The sequence below is a fragment of the Brienomyrus brachyistius genome, chromosome 2 (assembly GCF_023856365.1).
Source record: "Brienomyrus brachyistius isolate T26 chromosome 2, BBRACH_0.4, whole genome shotgun sequence".
NCBI classification, from domain to species: domain Eukaryota; kingdom Metazoa; phylum Chordata; class Actinopteri; order Osteoglossiformes; family Mormyridae; genus Brienomyrus; species Brienomyrus brachyistius.
Genome location: NC_064534.1, coordinates 1,990,668 through 2,013,685, shown reverse-complemented (window position 1 = coordinate 2,013,685; position 23,018 = coordinate 1,990,668). Strand labels below are relative to the sequence as shown.

Sequence of the window (23,018 nt, the reverse complement as noted above, 5' to 3'; positions counted from 1 at the left end):
TGTCCAAGATCTTTTGCAACTGGGCTGATCTGTTCTGAATTTGACTGTCTGGAAATCCTTCATTCCCCAGTGGCAGCTTTTGAGCACTGCCTGTGCAGTCTTTGATGGGAAACCAGTTCGGTGCTTGGATTGTCACATGGGATTTAACTGGGAGGCAGGGGGTGCAGTGGCTAAGATCTGAAGGTCCCTAGATTCTCGGATTGTACATTTATTTGGAAAATAACAACAGCTTAAGAACCCAATGTAAAATCCGTGAGTTAGCATACACATTGAGAATTTTATGTAAATCTTTCTTTCTCTCTTCTTTCTTCATAACAGCTTATGCAGTACAAAGTTGAGGCAAATCTGGAGCCTGGAAAGAGAGGACAGCCTAGATGGGACACCATCCCATGGTGTACACTCACCTAACGGCAGAGGGGTGGGGCTTGAGAGGCCGTCCTGGCAGCTGTGATGCGGATGGATGGTGTAGCAGGCATCCTTCTGCTTCAGCACGCTCTCCCTGACCTCGGTGCTCTCCTGGCAGTGGGAGAGGTGGCAAACAACCGAGCCAATTGGGTTTGTTCCTGTCCCAAAGCATTCTGGGACATTTCAGATGGGGGAGGGGCAGCAAACATCCATCCATCCATTTTCCAAACCACTTATCCTACTGGGTTGTGGGGGGTCCGGAGCCTATCCCGGAAGCAATGGGCAGGGAACATCCCAGGATGGGGGGCCAGCCTATTGCAGGGCACACTCACACACCATTCACTCACACATGCACTCCTACAGGCAATATAGCAACTCCAATTAGCCTCAGCATGTTTTTGGACTGTGGGGGGAAACCGGAGTACTCAGAGGAAACCCCACGATGACATGGGGAGAACATGCAAACTCCACACACATGTGACCCAGGCGGAGACTCGAACCCGGGTCCCAGAGGTGTGAGGCAACAGTGCTAACCACTGTACCACCATGCCGCCCCGGGCAGCAAAGAATGGTAATGAAAACCCATGATAACTGGGAAGAGAGAAGCAGCCAATTCAGGAAGGATCCACTAGGGTGCAGGTATCTCACTCCTGAAATGTTCACAGTTTGTCTTGGTGAAGGGGGCACAAGGCCCCATTTTATAGCCATGTACACTAATGTCTGGTTCATGCAGTTCCCCTGTTGAAATGCTATTATTACTGTTATCCATCTTCTAACTGCTTATTCTGCTTAGGGTTGCAGGAGGGACTGGAGGCTGGAGGAAACGCTGGACGGGAAGCCAGTCCATCACAGGACATGAGGCGGGGGACACCCTAAAACTCAGTGGGAGGGAATGTGCACAGTGTGGGGAGATCATGCGGACAGCACACACACACACACACACACACACACACACACACACAGACTCAGCCTCACCCTACAAGCATGGAGCAATAGTGAAATCCACAAGGCACTGTGTCCCACCAGCTGGCATCCATTGGGTAGGAGAAAATGGAATAAATATCGATGACCTCTCCTCCATTATGTTTGGAAGTCTGCATTTGTCTGCATTTGTCTTTTTACTTGTTTGCACTTATATGACTAAAATAAAAAAACATTTCAGCAGGATCTCGCAACATCACACGTCAGCTAGTGAAACTCTGTCACGTCCTGCACGCCTCACCCTCCTGACCCTCCTCACCCCCCTCACCCTCCTGACCTCCTCACCCGCCTCACCCTCCTGACCTCCTCACCCACCTCACCCTCCTGTCCCTCCTCACCCCCCTCACCCTCCTGACCCTCCTCACCCCCCTCACCCTCCTGTCCCTCCTCACCCCCCTCACCCTCCTGTCCCTCCTCACCCCCCTCACCCTCCTGACCCTCCTCACCCACCTCACCCTCCTGACCCTCCTCACCCCCCTCACCCTCCTGACCCTCCTCACCCCCCTCACCCTCCTGACCCTCCTCACCCCCCTCACCCTCCTGACCCTCCTCACCCCCCTCACCCTCCTGACCCTCCTCACCCCCCTCACCCTCCTGTCCCTCCTCACCCCCCTCACCCTCCTGACCCTCCTCACCCCCCTCACCCTCCTGACCCTCCTCACCCCCCTCACCCTCCTGTCCCTCCTCACCCCCCTCACCCTCCTGACCCTCCTCACCTCCCTCACCCTCCTGACCCTCCTCACCCCCCTCACCCTCCTGACCTCCTCACCCCCCTCACCCTCCTGACCTCCTCACCCTCCTCACCCTCCTGACCTCCTCACCCCCCTCACCCTCCTGTCCCTCCTCACCCCCCTCACCCTCCTGTCCCTCATGAGAAACCCGGGCAAGAGACGGACAGAAAGACTTTGAGAGACAGAGCATTGCTTGTGTAGTTTGGTTTTTGCTATTTCATAGGAAGAATAGCTGTCGGCTTGTATATAGCTCACTTTGGGTTGTTTGTCAGGTTGGGTCAGGTTAACTGTCTGCATCCCCGGTTACTGTGTACGTATATGTATCATTCCTCGTTTCCCTCGATGTGTAGTCACCGCTCTATTCTACATACCATTTGCTCGTAATTACTGTACCCGCTTGCTGTTATCTCATGCATTTACGTTGTGCATCACTTAGGTAATTTTGTGTTAGATACGCCAGGTCAGAGGCAGGCACCACCCGTATAAGTTTTATTCTGTAGTTAGAGCAGTGTAGTTAACTAGGATATTTGTTTTTTTGTTTTCGCGATCAAATAGAACAGATTCTATAACTCAGAGTAGCTATAGGGACGTTTGTTTTGTTCTGTTCTTTTCTTTAGTGCCGACTATAGACCCACCCTGTCCATGTACATGTCGTCACCCAGCCTTGTATATACAGCTAAACTATAGATAAAATAGAACCATTTCAACATATTTTTGTTTTTTGCGTCGTCCATTCCTGTGTCCAGCTGTGTCCGGTTTTGTCCTTTCCTATGTTCAGCTGTGTCCATTCCTGTGTCCGGCTGTGTCCTTTCCTGTGTCCGGCTGTGTCCGGTTGTGTCCTTTCCTGTGTCCGGCTATGTCCGGTTGTGTCCTTTCCTATGTCCAGCTGTGTCCGGTTTTGTCCTTTCCTATGTCCAGCTGTGTCCGGTGTTGTCCATTCCTGTGTCTGGCTGTGTGTACCCCAGTCCTTTTATACTCTGAGTAGCACCCTAGTACTCATTAGTCCCTGTTTGTCTCATCAGCTGCAGTCTGGTCATTAATGTTGAACTATCCTCTTGCCTGTGTCCTTTCAGATCCGCCATTTTGGGTCCCTCATGGTCCTGTTTGTTTCCAGACTTCAGAGTTCATTTCTTTCAATAAACCCCATTTGTTTCGCCACAACACCTATCCCTGAGTCCTTTGTTCCTCAACTCGTCACACTCAGAATCGATAAACAGCCTCACCTTTAATAAATTGCTACATACTCATAGCACATACATAGCACATATTGAATTTTATTACATGAATCATGTTTGTAGACTACTGAAGATGATAGATAGATAGATAGATAGATAGATAGATAGATAGATAGATAGATTGAGTGATTGATAGATAGATAGATAGATAGATAGATAGATAGATAGATAGATAGATAGATAGATAGATAGATAGATAGATAGATAGATAGATAGATAGATAGATTGATTGAGTGATTGATTAATTGATTTGAGGTCTGTAAGCAAGGCGTTTTGACCTCAAAATATATGAAGCCAAATAATCAAAGTGGATGAATGAAACCACCTACTAACTGAATAAATAATTCCGGAATTTTCCATGAATGCGTATCCAGCAACGGGTGCCAGGGACCGTGCAGCCGATCCCAGTCCATGCATCGGATTGTGGGAGCAAAGCGGAGTCACAGAGGTGGGGGCAGGAATCACAGCCCAAGAGGCAAATGGGCGCTGCCCCCCCCCTCCCCCACTGAGTAAGAGCCCCCCCCCCCCCAACAGAATGCTAATAGATCTTATCGATTTTCTACTGAAACTTCTGGACTATGGATGCACTTCAGAGGATCCTCCTTGGGAAACACGGAAGAATTAATCCTCTGGAGAGAAGCAGCTTCTTGCCACCATTTCCTGCTGGTGCCACAGGTTACTGCTCTCAGGCAGGTCGGATTGGAGACAATCGATCTGTGCCTGTCTGAAAGGGTGAGCAGCTGAGAAGGACGAACACCGATTCCCCAAGATGGAGCACAAGTCAGCCTTCACCTCATGCATCTCCAGCGGTGGAGGGACGCAGTGGGACAGTGGGGGCTGCCTGTTCACACACCCGTCCCGCACATGCGTCGAATCCCAGGCCTGTAGCCTAAGAATGTTTGCGACTTGCCACCGGGGCTGCTGCAGTAAAATGTCTTCCCACACGCAGTTTTTTCACTAGCCGCCAGTATTCAGTGTTTTGTACTCGCTTTCCTTATACATCGTGCAGAGAGGGGCTGCATAATATCTTCCCATAATCCCCTACCTCTCCCCCCTGCATAGCTAGGAAGGGGAGTGATTACTGATTATATGCGAGTAAATAATAAGATCCATTATTACTGGGAAATAAATCCTCAATGATTAATCATTCCAATTTCCAATATGATTTTATTGGTCAGATGCGTCTTAAGGCTCTGCAAAGTCCCACTGTAATGAATGTGGATAATGTAAAAAAGGCAGGTTAAAATTTATATGTGCAAACACAATGCAAATAAAAACCCAATCCAGGACTTTGCACGCATACTGGCAGATGAGTGAGATGCTATTAAAGCCGCCTCTATGCAGACAGCGAAGGCGACAGTGCTGAGCTGAAATCTCAGACGTGCCGCGCTGCTGTAAATTAAAGTCCATTATTATTTATTTGGCAGACGTTCTCATTCACAGGGTTATTTAGGGGTGAAGGGAAAATGGGCAGGACTGATACAGCCTGGTCAAGCTGCAGTGAAGAGCGAAACTACTGAACCAAGCAAGTATGACAACTGGAAGCAGGTGGAGAGTTAGCTGCACCGGTACGGGGGAGAATATCTGCTTGGGTAAGATGTCTGTGAAAAGGGGTGGGGGGGGGGGGGGAGGGAAATAACACGAAAACACAAACATCTCAGCTCTGTGAGAGGCTTGTGGCTGAATGTGTTACTGCTCTGAGTGACAGCAGGACAATCCAATAAACAGAGAGACTGAGGCCGCATGGGACAGGTGGAACAAATCAATACAAAGAATAACAGTCACGTGACTGTGACCGGCCAGCCTCCCAAATGATTTGTAGTTAAACTGCTGAGCCATGCTGTGAGTTACAATCCCCCCAAAGGGAGACATCATTGTTTTTATCCATGTGATCATTATCATGAACTCAGTTCCTCCTGGTGCAGCGTGGTGGTGAGAACCAATACACTCCGCAGTAATTTAGCTCCCAGTTAGGGGCCACCATTCCCTGCTTTTTTCATTCATATGCACACAAGACTTATATTAATTAATTTTACAGCCTCTGTTCATCCTCCTTCTGTTGTTGCTGCAATAAATTAACTATGATTATAACTTAAAAGGCTGATACTAATTTGTTATGCTAATAGATCTGAAACCTCAGGTTACTCCATGTGTCCATGGTTTAAAGGCCAAGCCCTCTGACTATATAAAATAGCGGAGCAGCAAGCCCCTTCCTGCAGGGGGCGCTAATGCTAACACAGCGGCTAAGCCTTGCCGCCAGCTGGAGGGATTTTCTGTCTTGTCACCAAGGGAAATGACAGGATTCCTCGTGTGACAGGTCTCGCCAGAACACGACACTGCACTCCACCGGGCTGCTTACGACGCTGTCATCCTCCATCACCTGCTGTCATCAGAGGCTCAGTAAGTCATCTGTGAGAAACAGAGGTGCTTTGCAGTGCAGACCTCTACAGCATTTCTAAACGAATGAGATTAAAAAGATTAGCCATCCTCCCACCCATCTTCTCATCTCCTATCCCGTTCAGGGTCACAGCAGAGCTCTAGCAGATCGAAAATTGCGATAATCAAATTTTTTTATCATTATTGTTACAAGTAGTGGTCATATGATTATGAATGACTGCAATATTCACATCAGAGTCTGACATTACTGTGTCTGGGGCGTCCCCTTGCTCTGTGGTTATGGACAATGAATGGATGAGGATGGATTATTGATTATTGTAGGGCTTATTAGAGCTATAAGGAAGCAGTAACATGCGTGTGTTTGATCTAATGCTTCCTGCAGGACAATGAGAGTAAATCTGCCGACAGCTGATTGGCCTCCAGTGTCCCCGCCCCTGTCACTCACTGATTCAAAACATATCATTGGCTAATGTTTAGGTTCGTCCCTCTGTAAGAAATCTGCCCCCTCTTATGCTCCCATCTTAAAAATGTAGAATTGCCCCCCAAAACACATGCTTATGTATAAAGCTCTGTAATGTGAGTTTGCTTTATGCACCATATGTATGAATGTATGTATCTGCTCTGCACATATTGTGCTTAAATTTGCACAGGCCGCCATTTTACCATTTTATCAGACACCTGGCATTAACTCCCCTCCACCGTCTATCTCCTGTTTTATCCTCGGCCTGTAATTGTTGTCTATTGTCACGTCTCTAGCAGCAGCAAGTAGTGCCAACAAAAATTTCCAGCAGCCTTGGTCGTGTGGCAATAAAGATTTTGATTCTTTCTCTGGCTGCTTCTAGCCTGATAAGAATCTAATAAGCGCCTTCCAGTAATTTTTGTAACCCTGGAGGGGGTGGGGGTGGCAGGAAGTGCTGTCAGAGCAGCAAATGGCAGGAGGCCTGGTGTAGAAAACACTACTGCAAAGTGCCAGTTTGGGGGATGTTAACACACACACACACAGACACACTCAATCCAAGACACAGTCACAAACAGACAGACGCACTCAATCCAACACACAGACACACACACAAACACGCACGCACACAGACACACACACATGCAGACACACACACAGTTTTACTGTTAAAACTGCTCAGAGACTCCAGTCAGGAGCTGAGAAACATTCCGCAGCACTTGGCTGAAGGGCTCTAACTTAATATTTTTCACTCGCACACCCAACCTTGGTGACTTGAAGGAGGAGCCTGGCGACCTCATCTTTCCAGGGTTGGGGGTTCGAGTCCCATCCTCTTTATGTGTGTTTCCACTTTCCTCCAGGGCGAAAATCACACATTCTTCCAGTCGAAAATCACACTATTAGGCAAACTGGTGTCTCTGGATCGTGCAAAGTGTGAGTTTGTCTGTGATGGCCTGGCGTCCCGGCCAGGGCACGCTGTGCTTCCCGGGACGGCCTCCAGGTTCTTACACTGAGTTTGTCTGTGATGGCCTGGCGTCCCGGCCAGGGCATGCTGTGCTTCCCAGGACGGCCTCCAGCTTCTTACACTGAGTTTGCGCTTATGGAGGATGGAGAGGCACCCAGAGGGAAGGCAGGTACAGAGCCGAGAAGCTCAGAGGGCCGAATCCTTGGTGCAGTATCAGCAGCCTTTCTTCCAGGGAGATACTATCCTCAAGATGCAACTGCACGTCCTTTTAAAAATAATTCCATGCGTAATAAGGAATGGGAATGTATTTCCTGCTGCTCATTCTGCAGTGCCAGTTTGTCGGGTGATTTTTTTTTTAATTTACACCTTTTAACAAGACGTGGGTGTTGGGGAGTTGGGGGAGGAGGGTTCTTAATACATTGAAGAGGGGAGTGTCTTCCACACTGATGTAAGCAGCCCCAGTCAATGACACGGTGTCAGGCCAGAATCTCTCCACTCGGGTGGTCTGTGGATGGGTGGGGGGCCCAATGTGAACCCCCCTCCAATAGACACCCCAGAGCAAACAGGGCCCCCATGAAATTTTCACTGCTCCCTCCCCGCCAACAAGGACACCTGCAACCGGGTGGAATCGGCCACTGTGCGACTTCAGAGGTCTTTACCCATGTGATCCCAAACCTCCACCCATTTTTTCACCAATCACAAGCAACGTGAGTCACCACCCTAACGAGTGGCCCCTTGACGGACATCACTGTGCCCAGCATAGAATTACATACACAGCCGGTCTGACCGTGTGTCAGATGATCCCGTTTTGATGCCTGTCTGGGCTCTGAATCCAGTGTAAGACTGCCCTACTTTTGTGCGTCAAAGAGCCCCTCCTGCCTCGCCTTTTCGGGGGGGGGGGGGGGGGGGGGGGGGTTGGTCGCTGCTTCTGCCTTTTGGGTCTGGTGTTTGAAGAGCTGGGGCGAGGAGGGAGGTGGGACTGACACACACTGGCCTGGCTTGTGTGAATTATTTTTAACGTCCATGACGCCTTTCTCAGATATCCTGAGAGGGATGGGGGGGGGGGGGGGGGGCACTGTTTGCTTCAGGGAGATTGTGGGAGTGGGTAGCCAAAGATGAATCTGGAGGGCAAACTCACATCCAGACAAGGAGAGATAAACTTCCCAAATTAAAAGCAAACACGGTTTGCGATTCATCACCCCCAGGTAGACGGAAGCCTCATCTCTGAAGCCGGCCTGCAGCGTTTAATACGCAGCCATCAAGAAGCCAAATTTACACCCCCCCCCCCACACACCTCTCCACATGATCTTTCTTTTGTGTTTCATCTAACTTCATCTAAGCTTCATTGTCATGTCAAAGAAAGGTGTTATTACAGGCAGGACTAGATCCATATATGTAACTTATAAACAAGAATAAGTACAAAATTAAGAATAATAAAACATTATTTTATATTGTTTGTTTATGTCCCCGCGACCCAGTAGGATAAGCGGTTTGGATAATGGATGGATGGATGTTTATGAGCAGGCAGAAACACGGCCGACTCTGGCTAAAGGTAGAATCACCTCTGAAAAGCATATGCAGCCTCGGTCAAAGGTCTGTTCTTTAAGGCAGTAACTTAGTAAATTACAAATGTCACTTGTTTTCTAATTTTGATCGTTACTGTAAAACTACCGTGGGCAGTGGTGGCTTAATGTTTAGGGAAGTGCACTGATAATTGAAAGATTGCAGTTTGAATCCCAGACCAGCAAGGCACCACTGAGGTACCCTGAGCAAGGTACCACCCCCCAGCACTGCTGCCCGGGCGCTGAATTAGCTGCCCCCTGCTATGTCACATATGGCTTAAATTCAGAGGACACATTTTGTTGTTGTGTGCTGTGGTGTGTCAACAGTGACAATTAATCACTAAAAACTTATCTTTCAATATAATACAGGCCATGAGCTTTTTCAAACTTTTATTACAAGAAAATATTAGAAGCACTTAAAACAAATATAACTGACTGGTCTTGAAGTCTAATGTTATAATTTACTGTCCATTGTAAGTGTGATTTGATGAATTTGAGTGCCTAAGTATGAGTTTCATCAAAATAACCACGCCTTGCTTTTATCAGCAGCACAGATTCACCGTATCCTTTCCAGCAATTTTTGGACCAAGCCTCCCAGCACCTTCACAAGCATGCAAACAGTTATGCCTCATTTGCTAGACACTCATTTTAATCTTCTTAGTCCCACTCCTTCCATGGGTGAACTTTCCTCCGTTCACAAGTGCTCCTCCCAGGCCTGAATGCCCCAGTGTTTGTGTTATTTGGCCTGTAACAGTGTAACAGTGTCTTTTTCTCACCTGAACGTAAAGCTTTTCTGGCTGCACCTGACCATGCAGCTGCTCTCAGTCTTTGCTTGACTGTATGCCGGACGACATCCCTCTGTTCACATGAATCGCAGCCCTTAGACCTCTGCAGTCACCTTCCCATTTCTTTTGCACGTCACTAAGTGTTGATCTTCAGCTTTTGATGTCACCTTCCCTGCCCCAGACTGTTTCTGGTCACTGTTGCTTCCTGTCAACCTTTTTCTCTTTTAACAGTATGTCACTTCATGCTTAGAAACATTTAACTTTCCAGCTATTTGGTGATGAGAAAACCCATCTTCACTCAAAATTTCGATTTGAGCCCTCTGTTAGTTGAGCCTTTCTAGCTATTAAAAACATAAAAATACACACATATTTATCAAAAATTCTGATCTATCAGTTGTGATACAGACGAGGATCCAACAGACATTGAAGTGAGAAGCAGACAGTGTATTAAGCCTCTGACAAACTGATCTGGGACGAGGCAGACAAGTGGCTATCGTTTAGTTTGTTAAGACACAATCAAGAGAAGCCAAGAGCAAATCAAATTCTAACGTTAGTAAATAGAATTCCAACATGAAGTGAATGCACTAAAGACAGACCTGATATGTCTTCTTCAAAACCAATAGTTTCAGCCTTTCTGGCTAAATAATGGGTTTCTACAAGCTATAAAATACTGAAAAACAGTCAGTTACATTTGTTTTAAGTATTATTTTATTAAGTATTATCTAATATTTTCGTTCGGCAAAGCAGTGTATCATTTATCATTTTTAAATCTGAGGGTGGGGCCCAAACGTCTGGCCTGCATCCTGGTCCACATGCAAACTGGGCAAATGGGCAGTTTTTGCTTCCTGTATGAGATTTTTATGACTACAAAGCCCAAATCCTTTTATTTAACTTTGTTTCTCAAGATAAATGTCATAAAATGGCTACAAACAGTGTGGAATGTACTGCTGAACATGAGATATTTTACGTAAGATGTTAGCTTTTGCACTACTAACACCACATAAATGATGGAACTTTCTCTGGAAGCTGTTCTCTGTTCGTTCAAAAATGGAAGATGGAGTCGCTGCTCATCACATTACAGACTTACACATGTGGAACCAAGCAGCTGAATGCTTTCAGCTGTATAAGCTGCTAACTTCGATAAAGTTTCATCTGTTCTGGTTGATGTACAAATGCTACTTGATGATCTGTTGTATAAAAGCGATAACAGCTGTGATATACTGCAGTACAAAGACTCTCCTTCTCATGTGTTAGTGCTTAAATCGCGCCGGTCACAGGTTACATTCCCTTTCGAGTGCTGCATGGCCCATGCCATAGGTTAACATCACTATCACATACTTTTTGGTCTGACCATTTGGATGCTCCACTCTGATCTTCACCAATCCTCTGGCCCCCCGCCCCCCCACCATCCTCCTTACCTCTGCAGGGCTCCAGTTTGGCTGCCTCACAGAAAGCACACACACACATTCACACACACACACACACGCAAACTCACCCTGGCCATGTTCCCAGACCTCTCTAGGTTTTTCAAATACTTATTACGACATGTGAAATAAAACTTTTGTTGATATCTTAGTTAACCTGGTCAACTGAAGTTCTGTGTTCTTTAAGTACATTGCAGGGTGTTTTCACACTTGGTCTGCTTGCCTTGTACCGCGCCTGAGTGCATTTGAACCACATTGTGCTTAATGCTTTCTTCATCATTGTGAGACTCTTCTGTATTGAAGAACACACACAAAGGAGCTCCATCACGCAGCAGGATGGAATTCATGATCAACGTCCTAATTCTGTGTCTTATTTGGATGACACTCCTGCCCCTTCACCACCTATGTGGTGAGCGTACTGGTGCAGAACGGCTGCCATCACATCATCCAGGTGGGTGATACTGTCACCCCATGAATTCCTGCCCCCTCGTTCTTTCCCACCTGTCATTAATTTGTCTTACCTCTCATTTCAGCCCTCGTGTGACTCCCAGCCCTCCCAGCTGCCTCCCATCTGCTCCCTCGTTAGTGGTGTATAATGTGCCTCCCAGTCCTGTGCTCCCCAGTCCAGTCGTTGATGTTGCTACCTGCTTGTCTCCTGTACCGTCTCATCCTGCCCGCTCCTTGTCTCCCCATTTTGACCCCTCGTGGTCCTTTTGCCCCATTTGTGTTCTGATTTGTCCCAGTAAAGCCCCTGTTGATTGTCCTGACGCTTGCCTCCGCCTCTGTCCATGCCATGATGTGAAGAGGCTCCCCATTGCTTCTGCTTATGGACTGTGAATCTGATAGAGCCCGAAAGGCAAAAGCAGCCCCCCGTCACGCTCAATAATGGGAAGTGTGGTGGCAAACAAGTGCAAAATCGCTGCCAGGCGCTTCTCTAAAATGGATCTCGCATCTTTCATATACACTTCATTGGCAAAGGAGCAACATTAAACTTTCGTGGGAATCGGTTTTTTAAAGTGAAATAAATTGTAATAGCCGGGGGTCAGGAAGGCTTGCCTTCCCAGAGCTGCCCGGACGTACCGCAGTGGAATGTTCGGGCTCGGTCTGCTGACACAGGGGGCTCTGTCGGGGTTTATTCTCGGCAGGGTATGGGTTTACACTGCCTGGGGAAAGCTGTCATACTTCAGTAGATCCTGCGTACCACTGGGCATCAACACACATCGTGGACATTAATAAAATTAACATCTTTAGATTCAGAGCAAAATGTCAGCCTGTGTTGGTGATACATGAAGAAACAGTGAATCATGCTATTTTACCATCGTCCACCTGGCTGATCAAACGTTAGAGGTCTGTGTACACACAAAGACAACAGACACAAGTTCATTTAAAACTAAGTACATTTTACTGAAAAAAACTATTTTAAAAACAGTTTACACTGCTCAGTATTGTACTAATATTGTAGTGCTTAACATACAGTACTGGAGATTCTATAAGTACAGAAAACATTGCTTCCAAATTTAACCCCCTCTATTCAAATGCTACGTACTAATCAGGTTCACTACCTATATTAATCGTCGCCAGGAAATTAAATAATATTTAATATCAATAATACTATTAGTTATATTAGTTTTATTTTAACTATAATAATTGTTATTGGAAATAAAACACTGCTCAACCTACGAAATGATCTAGTGACCTCAGATAGCATGAAGGTTTCGATTTTTCACTACCCAAGGTGACCTAAGAGTTATGGAAATTCTCACTAAACGTGTGGCACCCCGGGAGTCCTGACGTAGCAGATCGACCCCTTCATGACTCAGAGCGACTCATCATACAGGGAGCATTAATCATAAACTGGAAGTCTGGTGTGACCACCTAAGACTACAACAAAGCTTTGTGAAAATACTGCTTGAAAACTCAGCTTTTAGCTGCAGAATATAAAGATAAAAGATGTGTCATCCACAGCGAGGTTTGGACTACGGATCCATTTTTTCCATTCCTTATTTTTTATTTGCTTGTTTTTGGTCCGTCGGCTACTGTGCGTCCACGTAACCGTTGGAGGAAGACTTCATTCTGGGGGGAGAGCATCTCCTGGGACCGTCCGTCTCCCAAATGCGGAGGGCGTCACTCAGACCCCTTTCCCAAATCCGTCCCTGCTCTCTGGCCCCATTTTTCGCTGGATCCATGATTTCCAGTCTCTGCCAGTGTCTCCTCGACTCGCCTTTTGCTGCTAACTGGGTGGGCCAGTTTCCACTATAGAAGAATCCAGAGCAAACCAATAAAGCAGTGCGTTAAGGTGCCCCCAGGCTGCTGTCGTGCTGGGTCACACCCCGTAAGTCTCCGTCTGTAAGACTCCTCCACACCAGCCGTGTCTCTGGGCCTCTCGTGTGTCAGCCTGACGTCTTTGTCTGTTTTTAAGTTTTACTCCAAAAGCAAACATTTTAGTAAAAGTCCTCAGTTTATGTTTTCCAATTATTCTCCTGGCCAAAAGAAAAACACTTGAAGAAGTTTGAGACAAAGTGAGTAAAAATGACCTGGAAGGAGAGGATCTTCTGGACAATAAAAAGCACGAACGTTGACTCGTATTGGTGTCGATGGCTGTGTGGCTGAAGCAGGCCATGAAACCTCCAAGTGGCGTGTTGCAGCTCCTTGTCCCAAGTCAAAGTCACTAGTGTTAAAAAATCCTGATGTGGTACCAGGCACCGAATCAAGAAGCGCGAAGAAGGCAGGGTGTGCTCCTAACAGTACAGCTAACATCCCCATGGGTGTTGCTACCAAGAGAGTTCAAAAAGCATCAGGAAATGCTGTGTGGCCCCGTCACCAAGGCCTGGAGTGCAGATACTGAGACAGAGAGCGTGATTCATGGCTTTGCCGTTTTCCCCCCTCCCATCTGCCCTACCTCACCCTCACAGGCACACACGTCGGGGCACCCGGCCCCTTAAAGATACGCCCAGCTCATTAAACCATTCATCCAGTGGGGGTCGGGATCCGGTGGGGACAGGAGGACTGGACGGCATGCCGCCCAGAAAAAGTGCCAAAGGTCCTGAGGCCGTGTAGACAGCAGCTCCAGTGAGAGCACGGCTCAGCTGGATACGGGGAGGGGGGGCTAGGATGCACTTCCAAATCCCTGCCTGCTTCCCCAAAATACGCCTGTGGGTGAGATCTGTAAAAAGATGCATTGGAGCCCCAGAGCTCACTGCTGTTGACGGAAGATGAAAGCGTGTTTGACGTGCCCTCAGCTCCAGACAGCCTGGACATGGTACCCCCCCCCCCCCCAGCGCCTTCACGAAGCCCCCCATCTGTCCAGCTGGCTCACGGCTTGCAGCCACAGACACCCTAAACTGCATTTATCATACCCGCTGTGGATTAGCGGACTTACACTGAGGCTCTGTTTCAAAGTGAAACCTTACCATTAACTTTACTCGGGACAGCGCACAAACACAATGACATTTTTCATACTAGTTTCTTAAAAATTGATGCTTTCGAGATGACAAGGCTGCCTTTTATAAACTATGCGATAAACTACTTCAAACTTATTCTAACCTAAGTGTCAGGCAGCCTCTATGCATGCATCTGATTATGAACCTAAAGTGAGCGCCCCCCCCACACACACACAAAGTCAAAAGCTGAAGGCAATCAGAGCTCCAATCACAATGAACTCGGCCACATCCAGGAGATCCTTGCATGGTAACCAGATCCCTGCATAGTTACCCCTCACCTGCCCTCTGTTTGATTGTTCATATTAATCCTGTTTTCTGAAGATCCGAATCATTCTGTTGCGTAAAATTGCTAATTAGTTTACTGAACTTAAACCATCGCCTCGTCATCTTCTGTAAATGCTTACGTAGCACAGGGCTGCACTGAGCCTGGGATCAGTCCCACAAAGCGGAGGGAACACCCTGGATGTCAGGCCAGTCCATCACTAGGTAGACATACTTGCACGCTATGGGCAATCTAGAGTTACCAGTTGGGCTGCATGTTTTTGAACTGTGGAAGGAAACGGCATCGTACCTGAAGGACATACTAAGTTCCTGAACATTCCGAGTTGGAGTTGTGAGGCTACAGTGTGTTACCCAGCAGACAAGCCCCTGTACCCAGTTTTGGGCAGCAAAGCTCAAGGGAAGTGACGAGTTCAGTCAAAGTGACGATCACCACAGCACTATGATGCTACCGGCTAATGGGTCACCGGGTACTTAATGCTGGGGCCTGTAGCACGCGGGCAGCTATGAGTCAGTGTGAGAAAGCAGGCTTGGTGCTAAAGGGCAAAGTAAACCTGTTATTCATCCAGTGCAGCCTGAGACGCTGAACCAAGAAAACAGCTAGGGAACAAGAGGCTTCACAGCCTGGAACGGGAGCGAACTAACAGGCAGAAAACATCGTCCATAAGTTCACCAATCATGGGTTATGAAGCCTCATCACTTTCATCGTTGTTTATAAACAGTCCAAGGAAAGGCAGAGCATGACCGGGTGAGCAGTTGTGTCACTGGTATGAAACCCAAACACTCCCCCAGCCAGTTTAAAAGATTTTCTACGTAGATTAACAACACTAAGGAGCTCTGATAACCAAGCTTAAGGCGACTTTCCAATTCTACCCACTGCCCCCCCTGTTAAAAATTCTGACCCAAAACTGGTGTAAAACACATGCATGACAAAATGACTATATGGCTCTATACAGACTATCACTACAAGGCCACCCTGTAACTCTGGGGGCGCTACTGCTACTGCCTCGTTCTCTAAAGGACGTGACGCGAATCCCCCATTAGTAAGAATGGGTTTGGCTAATATGCAGAAAAATAACGGAAAATCACCAAGACACGTCAGCCCCCAGGCAAACACTGGGAAGCGTGTTTAAATCCTATTGTAAATCTGCTCAAACTGCAATCAGAGTGCTGAAAAACCAGGAAATGCATATATGTACACACACACGGACACACACACACACACACACACCAAGACGACTCCCGTAGGCCTGACTCCCCTAAGCCTGACTCCCCTAGGCCTGACTCTCAGATTGGCTTGGTTGCTCACATTGGGCACGATCAAGAAAAGGTTTGGTCAACCTGAGATTATCAAAGGAACCTGTGACTAATACCGTTACAGTAAGACTATAAAACCAAACAGTTTAAATACAGAATAGTCATATAACTATTGATATACTGTATGTTTTTAAGGTATGTATACATTTCAGTGGTCTTCCTCCTTGGAAAAGTCCATACAAATAATTGGCCTAAAGATTACAGTCTTTGCCGTCTCTTTGAGGAAGAATCGAGCGTATGCTGAGAGCGATGCTCCGAGGCCGTCGTCCGTTTCCATCCCAGCAGTCTTGCTTTCTTGCTGCCCGGCTCTCCTGGGGTCTCCACCCCCGAAACGTTACTGAGACACCTCCAGGTCCCATTTCCACACCTCCCGTCTCACACTGAGTGAGGCTGTGGCTTCATTGGCCCAGAGTTCTAAAAGGGGGAGGGGCTAGCTAATGGGCACTCCCCTTTGGGCAGGCCTTTATTCTTCCCGCCTCTTATCCCCCCAGCTTCGTTGTTGCCGAGGGCTCTGTTTCACTGCGTCCCGGCCGAGTGGGACGGTTTTCAAGTGGGGCCAGCAGTGCTGGACAAGTGGGTCACATGAGGTCATCATAATCTAGCAGCTTGGAGTGCTGGCGGGCTTTCCATAGGCGGAAGAGGCGGAAGTCAAAGTAAATCTCAATCATCTCCTTGCCTGGGGAGACAGCAGAGGGAGGGGTCAGAGCGGATCACCTAAAGCCCACCAATGTCATCGTCCTCCTCCTCCAGATCTGCGCCACACCAAGATTACGTTTTACTGCCAAACTGTCCAGTAACTTTTTTCTCGTTTGCTCTCTGGCGTTTGTTGACGTGGCGGTAGTGAGCATGATCTCTGGGGCAGTAGCAGCCTACTTAAAAGGTGCATGGCATGTTAGAGTGCTGTCTTTGTGATCGTAAGATCATTGGTTCAAATCCTAGTGTCAGCGAAGTGGTTTCACCATGGGCCCTAAACAAACCCCTTAACCCCAAGTTGCTCCAGAGATGTTTCACCCGGCTTCTCAAAATGTCGCTTTGGAGATAAGCCTCTGCTCAATAAATAAAATGCAAAGCAGTTGCTAGACTACCTGTGATGTGGGTCATTCTCCTATGCTTCCCAGCCAATATAGTTTCCCCTCTTTTACCACAATAGCACTGTTGGGGTGTTTATTTTACCACAGTAACACTGACGTGGTGTTGTTTGAATCTTTATATTACGTAAATGCTGGAGTCAATGTTGGCGTGTTGTAGTTGCGACTAAAGCAGTTATCTGTTCAAATCCCTGAAAGTAAATGAAGTTCCTCTTTCCTCTTGCTTTAAATGAAAGTTATACTTGGGAGACAAAGTAAGATTGTGCTTCCATCTTTACTGTGGCCTGACAAACACCAGACTGTCCTTGTTGGCAGTGAAAACTGTGATATAATTAAGAAGGAGAGTTCTTCCCAGTAACTTTTATTGTTAATCTACTGGTCTATGCCTCCATAATTAACACAAAGAATCTGTAAGTAGCACGATGAACATGTCTGTGTGCCTGAGGTGAACGTCTCTCAATCTTTGTGCGTCCATGTTTACCATTAAAACACACTTTTGGGGGCCCCCTGTTGGCCACATAGCTAACCAGCTAGCTAGATACAATCTGATTGTATGAGCTAGTTAACTTTACGTTATATGCAACAATGAAGCAGTCATGTGGCAGCAGCAGACAGGGAGTCGCTAACCAGCTCACCAGTTTCTTCACAACAAACAATGAAATGACTGATGAGGATGCAGCAAACTTTATGAACACAGACAGGGGGGCAGAAATGACGACCCCTCCCCATCTGTATGTGTATGTGTTTGTGTGTGTGTATGTGTGTAAATATGTGCATGTGTGTGTCTGTGTGTTTGTGTGTGTGTGTATGTGTGTGTGCACGTGTGTCTCTGTGTGTGTGTGTTTATGTGTGTGTGTGCATGTGTGTGTCTGTGTCTCTGTGTGTTTGTCTGTGTCTCTGTGTGTGTGCATGTGTGTGTGTGTGTGTGTGTCTGTGTGTGTGTGTGTGTCTGTGTCTCTCCATGTGTGTGTGGCGCCACTGCTCACCCTGCGCTGACAGCTCCAGTGGGGATTTAAACTCCACAGAATACGGCTTCATCAGATTCTTCAGGTTCTGGAAAAGCTGTAAGCAGACAGTGAGACAGTCCAGTTGAGCTTTAGTGCTGAGCTCCCTGTGCTGGTGTCGGCACCACTGACAGGCTGAGCTTTCACCATAAATGTGAGTGGGCTGTACATGTGCTGTGACTATGGAGGCCTCGGCTCTGCCGGCAGGGGCAGGTAGGACCTCAGAAACACAGGAGAGAGATCTGATTGGATCTGGATGTGCCTCAGCACTGAGCGGGCAGCCGGCTTGCAGTACCTTCTCTCCGTTGGCGTTGCCCAGGACGTAGCAGCCCATGACGTGGATCAGGTTTGGTTCCGGGTTCAGCTTGCTCATCATGCGGCTGAGGCGTCTCCAGAAGCTGCAGGCGGACAGGCGGCGTGTTACAGCGGCACCGAGTGCTGCGCTAGCATGCAATTTGCCGGGGTGGCCTGCAGGGGGCGCACTCACTTAATCATGTCCTCCTCTTTCACCACCTTGGCGAACGTGGCGACCTTGTTCTTCAGCAGGTACAAATGCCCGGGCCCCCCCTAGGCAACATCACAATACAATTTGTATGTATATAGTGCCTCTCACAAGACAGTTGCTCCCAGGACACTTAAGAAAAGTATATAGTGATCCTCCCAGACCTACAGATGGACCACATTTTTGCTACCCCCCAGCTCCCAGGGAGCAAAAACATGAACTGTCTGCGGGTCCCCAAGGGGTGGGTCAGGAAACATGCGTTATTTGTATATGGAAGCAAAAACTCCACAGTCAAGAGAAAAAAACTCTGACAAAGCATCTCAGCGTATTACGACATTCGCCTGCCCCTGCAATGAATCTCGACTCTCTCCTCGAAGCCAAGATGATTTTATTATGGTAAAACGCAGCAAAGAAATCAGCAGGAAGTTACCCGGCTGCACGGTGAAAAGGCCAAACATACACAAAACATGACTCCAATTTATCCTCTGACACAATACAATAAATAACACATGCACTGATATGTGTATAAGGGCTGTGCTTTAAAACTCTGAACTGCACATTGCCCTGTGGAAATGCCCCTGTTAAATGGATTGATGGAATTAAGACTCTTTATTGTACCAACACACCAGAAATATTTTTGCTCCGGTGCCAAACATAAAGTACAGGACGAAACTTACAAGACATACAGAAGAAGACCTTCACAGAACATTATGTGTAACAACAGGAAAACACATGGGAATGTAGAAGACATCAGCTAATGTTAATGTTAAAACCTAATAGAGGCATGAAATAATCTGTAAATTATAGTATAAATGTAATACCTTCCACTAATTACATAGCTGCTTACTAAACTGGCTGTGTGACACATCTAAGCACACTACTGAACACACTGAGAGTGAGTGTCTCACACTGAGAGTGAGTGTCTCACACTGAGTGGAGTGCTTTGCTTCTTAATCCAGGGAGGTCACGCTCACACACTTTTGCTGAAGTACAGCTGCGTGCCATTTACTGCAGAACAGGTCCAATAACCCTCGGCCTCCCCCACGCCGCCCCCCTCCCCCACATTGGGCAGATTCCCACGCCCATCCCCCACCATCACTGCACATTTCTCGTTAGGGAAAAGCTTGTTTTTATCCCTGTAGATAATGCCAAACATAGATCCTGAACTCAAAGAAATATTTTCATTTGATAAATCAGCTGGAGCTGCTAATGTTCTCCGGCTAAAGCGAATGTCCAGCCGCTTCTGCTGTTCGTGTTTCCTGAGGAGGGTCGCTGTGTTCTGGAATCTACCCTCCGTAACGCACAGATGGCGAAATTTTTTGGTGAAGCAAAAAAATCGATGTCATTGTTAAAATACTGAATGTAGTGCCATCATTTCTAAGAAATGACAGTATGATGCTCCACAGCACAGAATAAGCCGCCTCTTCAGCTCCGACAGCGTTATTAATACGGAAACAACTTCCTTCTCCTGATTCCTTATCAGCTGGTATGCTTCCAGACTTCTGCACTCTCATCTCTCACCTGACAGAAGATGAGCATCTTCCAAATCTTGCAGCCTCGCCGGTAAGCAGTCAACTTCTTGTCTATTTCCTCTGTGGAGAGAGAAAGCGAAAGGGATAGAATCGCACCTGTACTGTTCTGTATTGTGAGCTTTCACAGCAGCCATAATTGTAGTTGTGCTATGAATTATGGGAAACTGAGTCCAACTGAGGAGTAACACAGCAGCAAGCAGTAGATGAACCTACAACTCAGTATTCATCTTTGTTAGTACAAGAGATATAATATTGCCAAAATTATGACTTCAACCCTAGCCCCTACAGGGGTGTGTACAGGGGTGGGGCCACAGGCACTGGTCCTAGCTGAAAGCTGATTGGCCTATGGAGTGCCCCCTTTCCCGCCACTTACTGATTCAATACATATCATTGGCTAATAATAAGGTTGGCCCCACTGTATGAATTATGGCCCCTTTCAGGTTTTACACCTCAAATAATCGGCCCTGTTTTCTTGATGTACACAAAAAATGCAAAATCACGACAGAAAAAGACTCGTGTGCCTGTACTCACCCAGAATGTCATCGAACGTGGCACGCTCATGGTCCTGAGGAGAAAAGGGTAGGTGAGACCACTAATTTGTCGCAGACTTAGGAGTGGGTTCAGGGGGGTCTAAGTAGATACTCACGTAGAGGATGGGGATGATGGATGAGTCATCCCGTCGGATGATGTTTGGGATGTACTCCGCCTTTGGGACCTTGGAGGAGATCAGCTAAGGATGGGAGAGAGAGCCAGAGCAGGTTCACCATCAAGCCATCCATGGACTATGACTGGAAAGCGCAATGCGGACACCCACGGCCTTGCCATTGCTGCTGATGCGTCGTCAGTATAGCACTGTCAGGTTCCAACTGCATATCTAGGAGAGGCATTTAATTGGGACGTCACACGCCACGCAGAGGTGCCTTAAGAACTAAGATGTTTATTCTGTCGGGGTGTGCTGTTCTTATGTTATGATGAATGCCTTATTAACGTTAGATGAGCTTCTGTGTGAGGAAGGTGTGTGCCATTGGAGCTATATGGGCCAGCGGCAGGCCTCTCACACTTGCTCACCCTGACGGGCCAGCGGCCGGCCTCTCACAGTTGGTGACCTTGATGGGCCTGCGATAGACCTCTCACAGCTGGTCAGTCTGAGGGGCCAGCAGCAGGCCTCTCACAGCTGGTCACCCTGACGGGCCAACGGTAGCCCTCTCACAGCTGGTCACCCTGACGGGTCAGCGGCTGGCCTCTCACAGCTGGTCACCCTGACGGGCCAGCGGCCGGCCTCTCACAGCTGGTCACCCTGACGGGCCAGCGGCAGGCCTCTCACAGCTGGTCACCCTGATGGGCCAGCGGCAGGCCTCTCACAGCTGGTCTCCCTGATGGGCCAGCGGTAGGTCTCTCACAGCTGGTCACCCTGATGGGCCAGTGGCAGGTCTCTCACAGCAGGTCATCCTGACTGTTTAGCGGCAGGTCCCTCACAGCTGGTCATCCTGACTGTTTAGAGGCAGGTCCCTCACAGCTGGTCACCCTGATGGACCAGCGGCAGGTCTCTTACAGTAAGACACCTTGATGGGTCTGTGGCAGGTCCCTCACAGCTGGTCACCCTGATGGACCAGTACTCTTACAGTAAGACACCTTGATGGGTCTGTGGCAGGTCCCTCACAGCTGGTCACCCTGATGGACCAGTACTCTTACAGTAAGACACCTTGATGGGTCTGTGGCAGGTCTCTCACAGCTGATCACCCTGATGGACCAGTACTCTTACAGTAAGACACCTTGATGGGTCTGTGGCAGGTCTCTCACAGCTGATCACCCTGACGGGCCAGTGGCAGGTCCCTCAGAGTTGGCCACCCTGACATGCCAGCGACAGCCCTCTCACAGTTGATGACCCTGATGGGCCAACAGCAGGCTTCTCACAGCTGGTCACCCTAACGGGCAAATGACACGCCCCTTGCAGCTACTTGCACTAGAGTACAGGAGTGCTTCCTCACCATTATTTTTGGGGGGATGAAGTCATCTCCCTGGCAGTCTGCCTTCTCCACCTCTCTCTCCTGCTCCCAGTCCAGGTCTTCACAGATCTCTTCGTTCAGAGCCCCTGAGGAAGACTGCAGGTCCCCGCCTTCGGGGGGGTACAGAATCATGGATTAGGGGAATAGAAAGGTCAAGGGCACTCTTCTACAGAGAGGGAGGGGAAGGGAGAGAGATTCGGGGAGGTGTATGAGCGACTGAGCAGGCGGTGGGCACAGGGTCCGGAATGAGAGGCACACGGCAGCGAGGAGATGAAGCTGAAGCTGCATAGCAGAAATGGGACAGACACGCAAACACAGACACGCAACCAAGGACACGCAAACACGGACACGCAAACACGGACACGCAAACACAGACACGCAAACACAGACACGCAACCAACGACACGCAAACACGGACACGCAACCAACGACACGCAAACACGGACACGCAACCAAGGACACGCAAACACGGACACGCAAACACGGACATGCAAACACAGACACGCAAACACGGACACGCAACCAAGGACACGCAAACACGGACACACAAACATGGACACGCAAACACGGACACGCAACCAAGGACACGCAAACACGGACACGCAACCAAGGACACGCAAACACGGACATGCAACCAAGGACACGCAAACACGGACACGCAAACACAGACACGCAAACACGGACACGCAAACATGGACACGCAAACACGGACACGCAAACAAAGACATGCAGTGTGTCGAGCAGGTCTAAAAAGCATGATGTATCTTTAAAGTTCATCCCAAGAGAATATCCTGCTGAGATGATGATTCAGTCTAGCAATGGACCAACACGGAAATGTCGCATTTAGCTGCTGCAATCGGGCTGAGCGACACAAAATATGCTAAAGAATCAAATTTTATAAAAAATTTT

At 48.0% G+C, this 23,018-nt stretch overlaps 1 protein-coding gene across 1 annotated transcript in view; it reads right to left on the bottom strand.

Moving 5' to 3' along the window:
• Positions 1-12,320: 12,320 nt before the first annotated feature.
• The window catches only part of LOC125720615 (NMDA receptor synaptonuclear signaling and neuronal migration factor-like), a 34,434-nt gene continuing 23,736 nt past the window's right edge, over positions 12,321-23,018 (bottom strand). Inside the window, exons 8-15 of the mRNA XM_048996263.1 lie at positions 22,092-22,219; positions 20,750-20,833; positions 20,635-20,668; positions 20,093-20,163; positions 18,557-18,636; positions 18,365-18,467; positions 18,052-18,127; positions 12,321-16,653 (exon numbers count right to left, since the gene is read on the bottom strand). Coding sequence (XP_048852220.1) covers positions 16,556-16,653; positions 18,052-18,127; positions 18,365-18,467; positions 18,557-18,636; positions 20,093-20,163; positions 20,635-20,668; positions 20,750-20,833; positions 22,092-22,219 — 674 coding nt within the window. The 3' untranslated portion in view covers positions 12,321-16,555. The remainder of the gene's footprint in view (positions 16,654-18,051; positions 18,128-18,364; positions 18,468-18,556; positions 18,637-20,092; positions 20,164-20,634; positions 20,669-20,749; positions 20,834-22,091; positions 22,220-23,018) is intronic.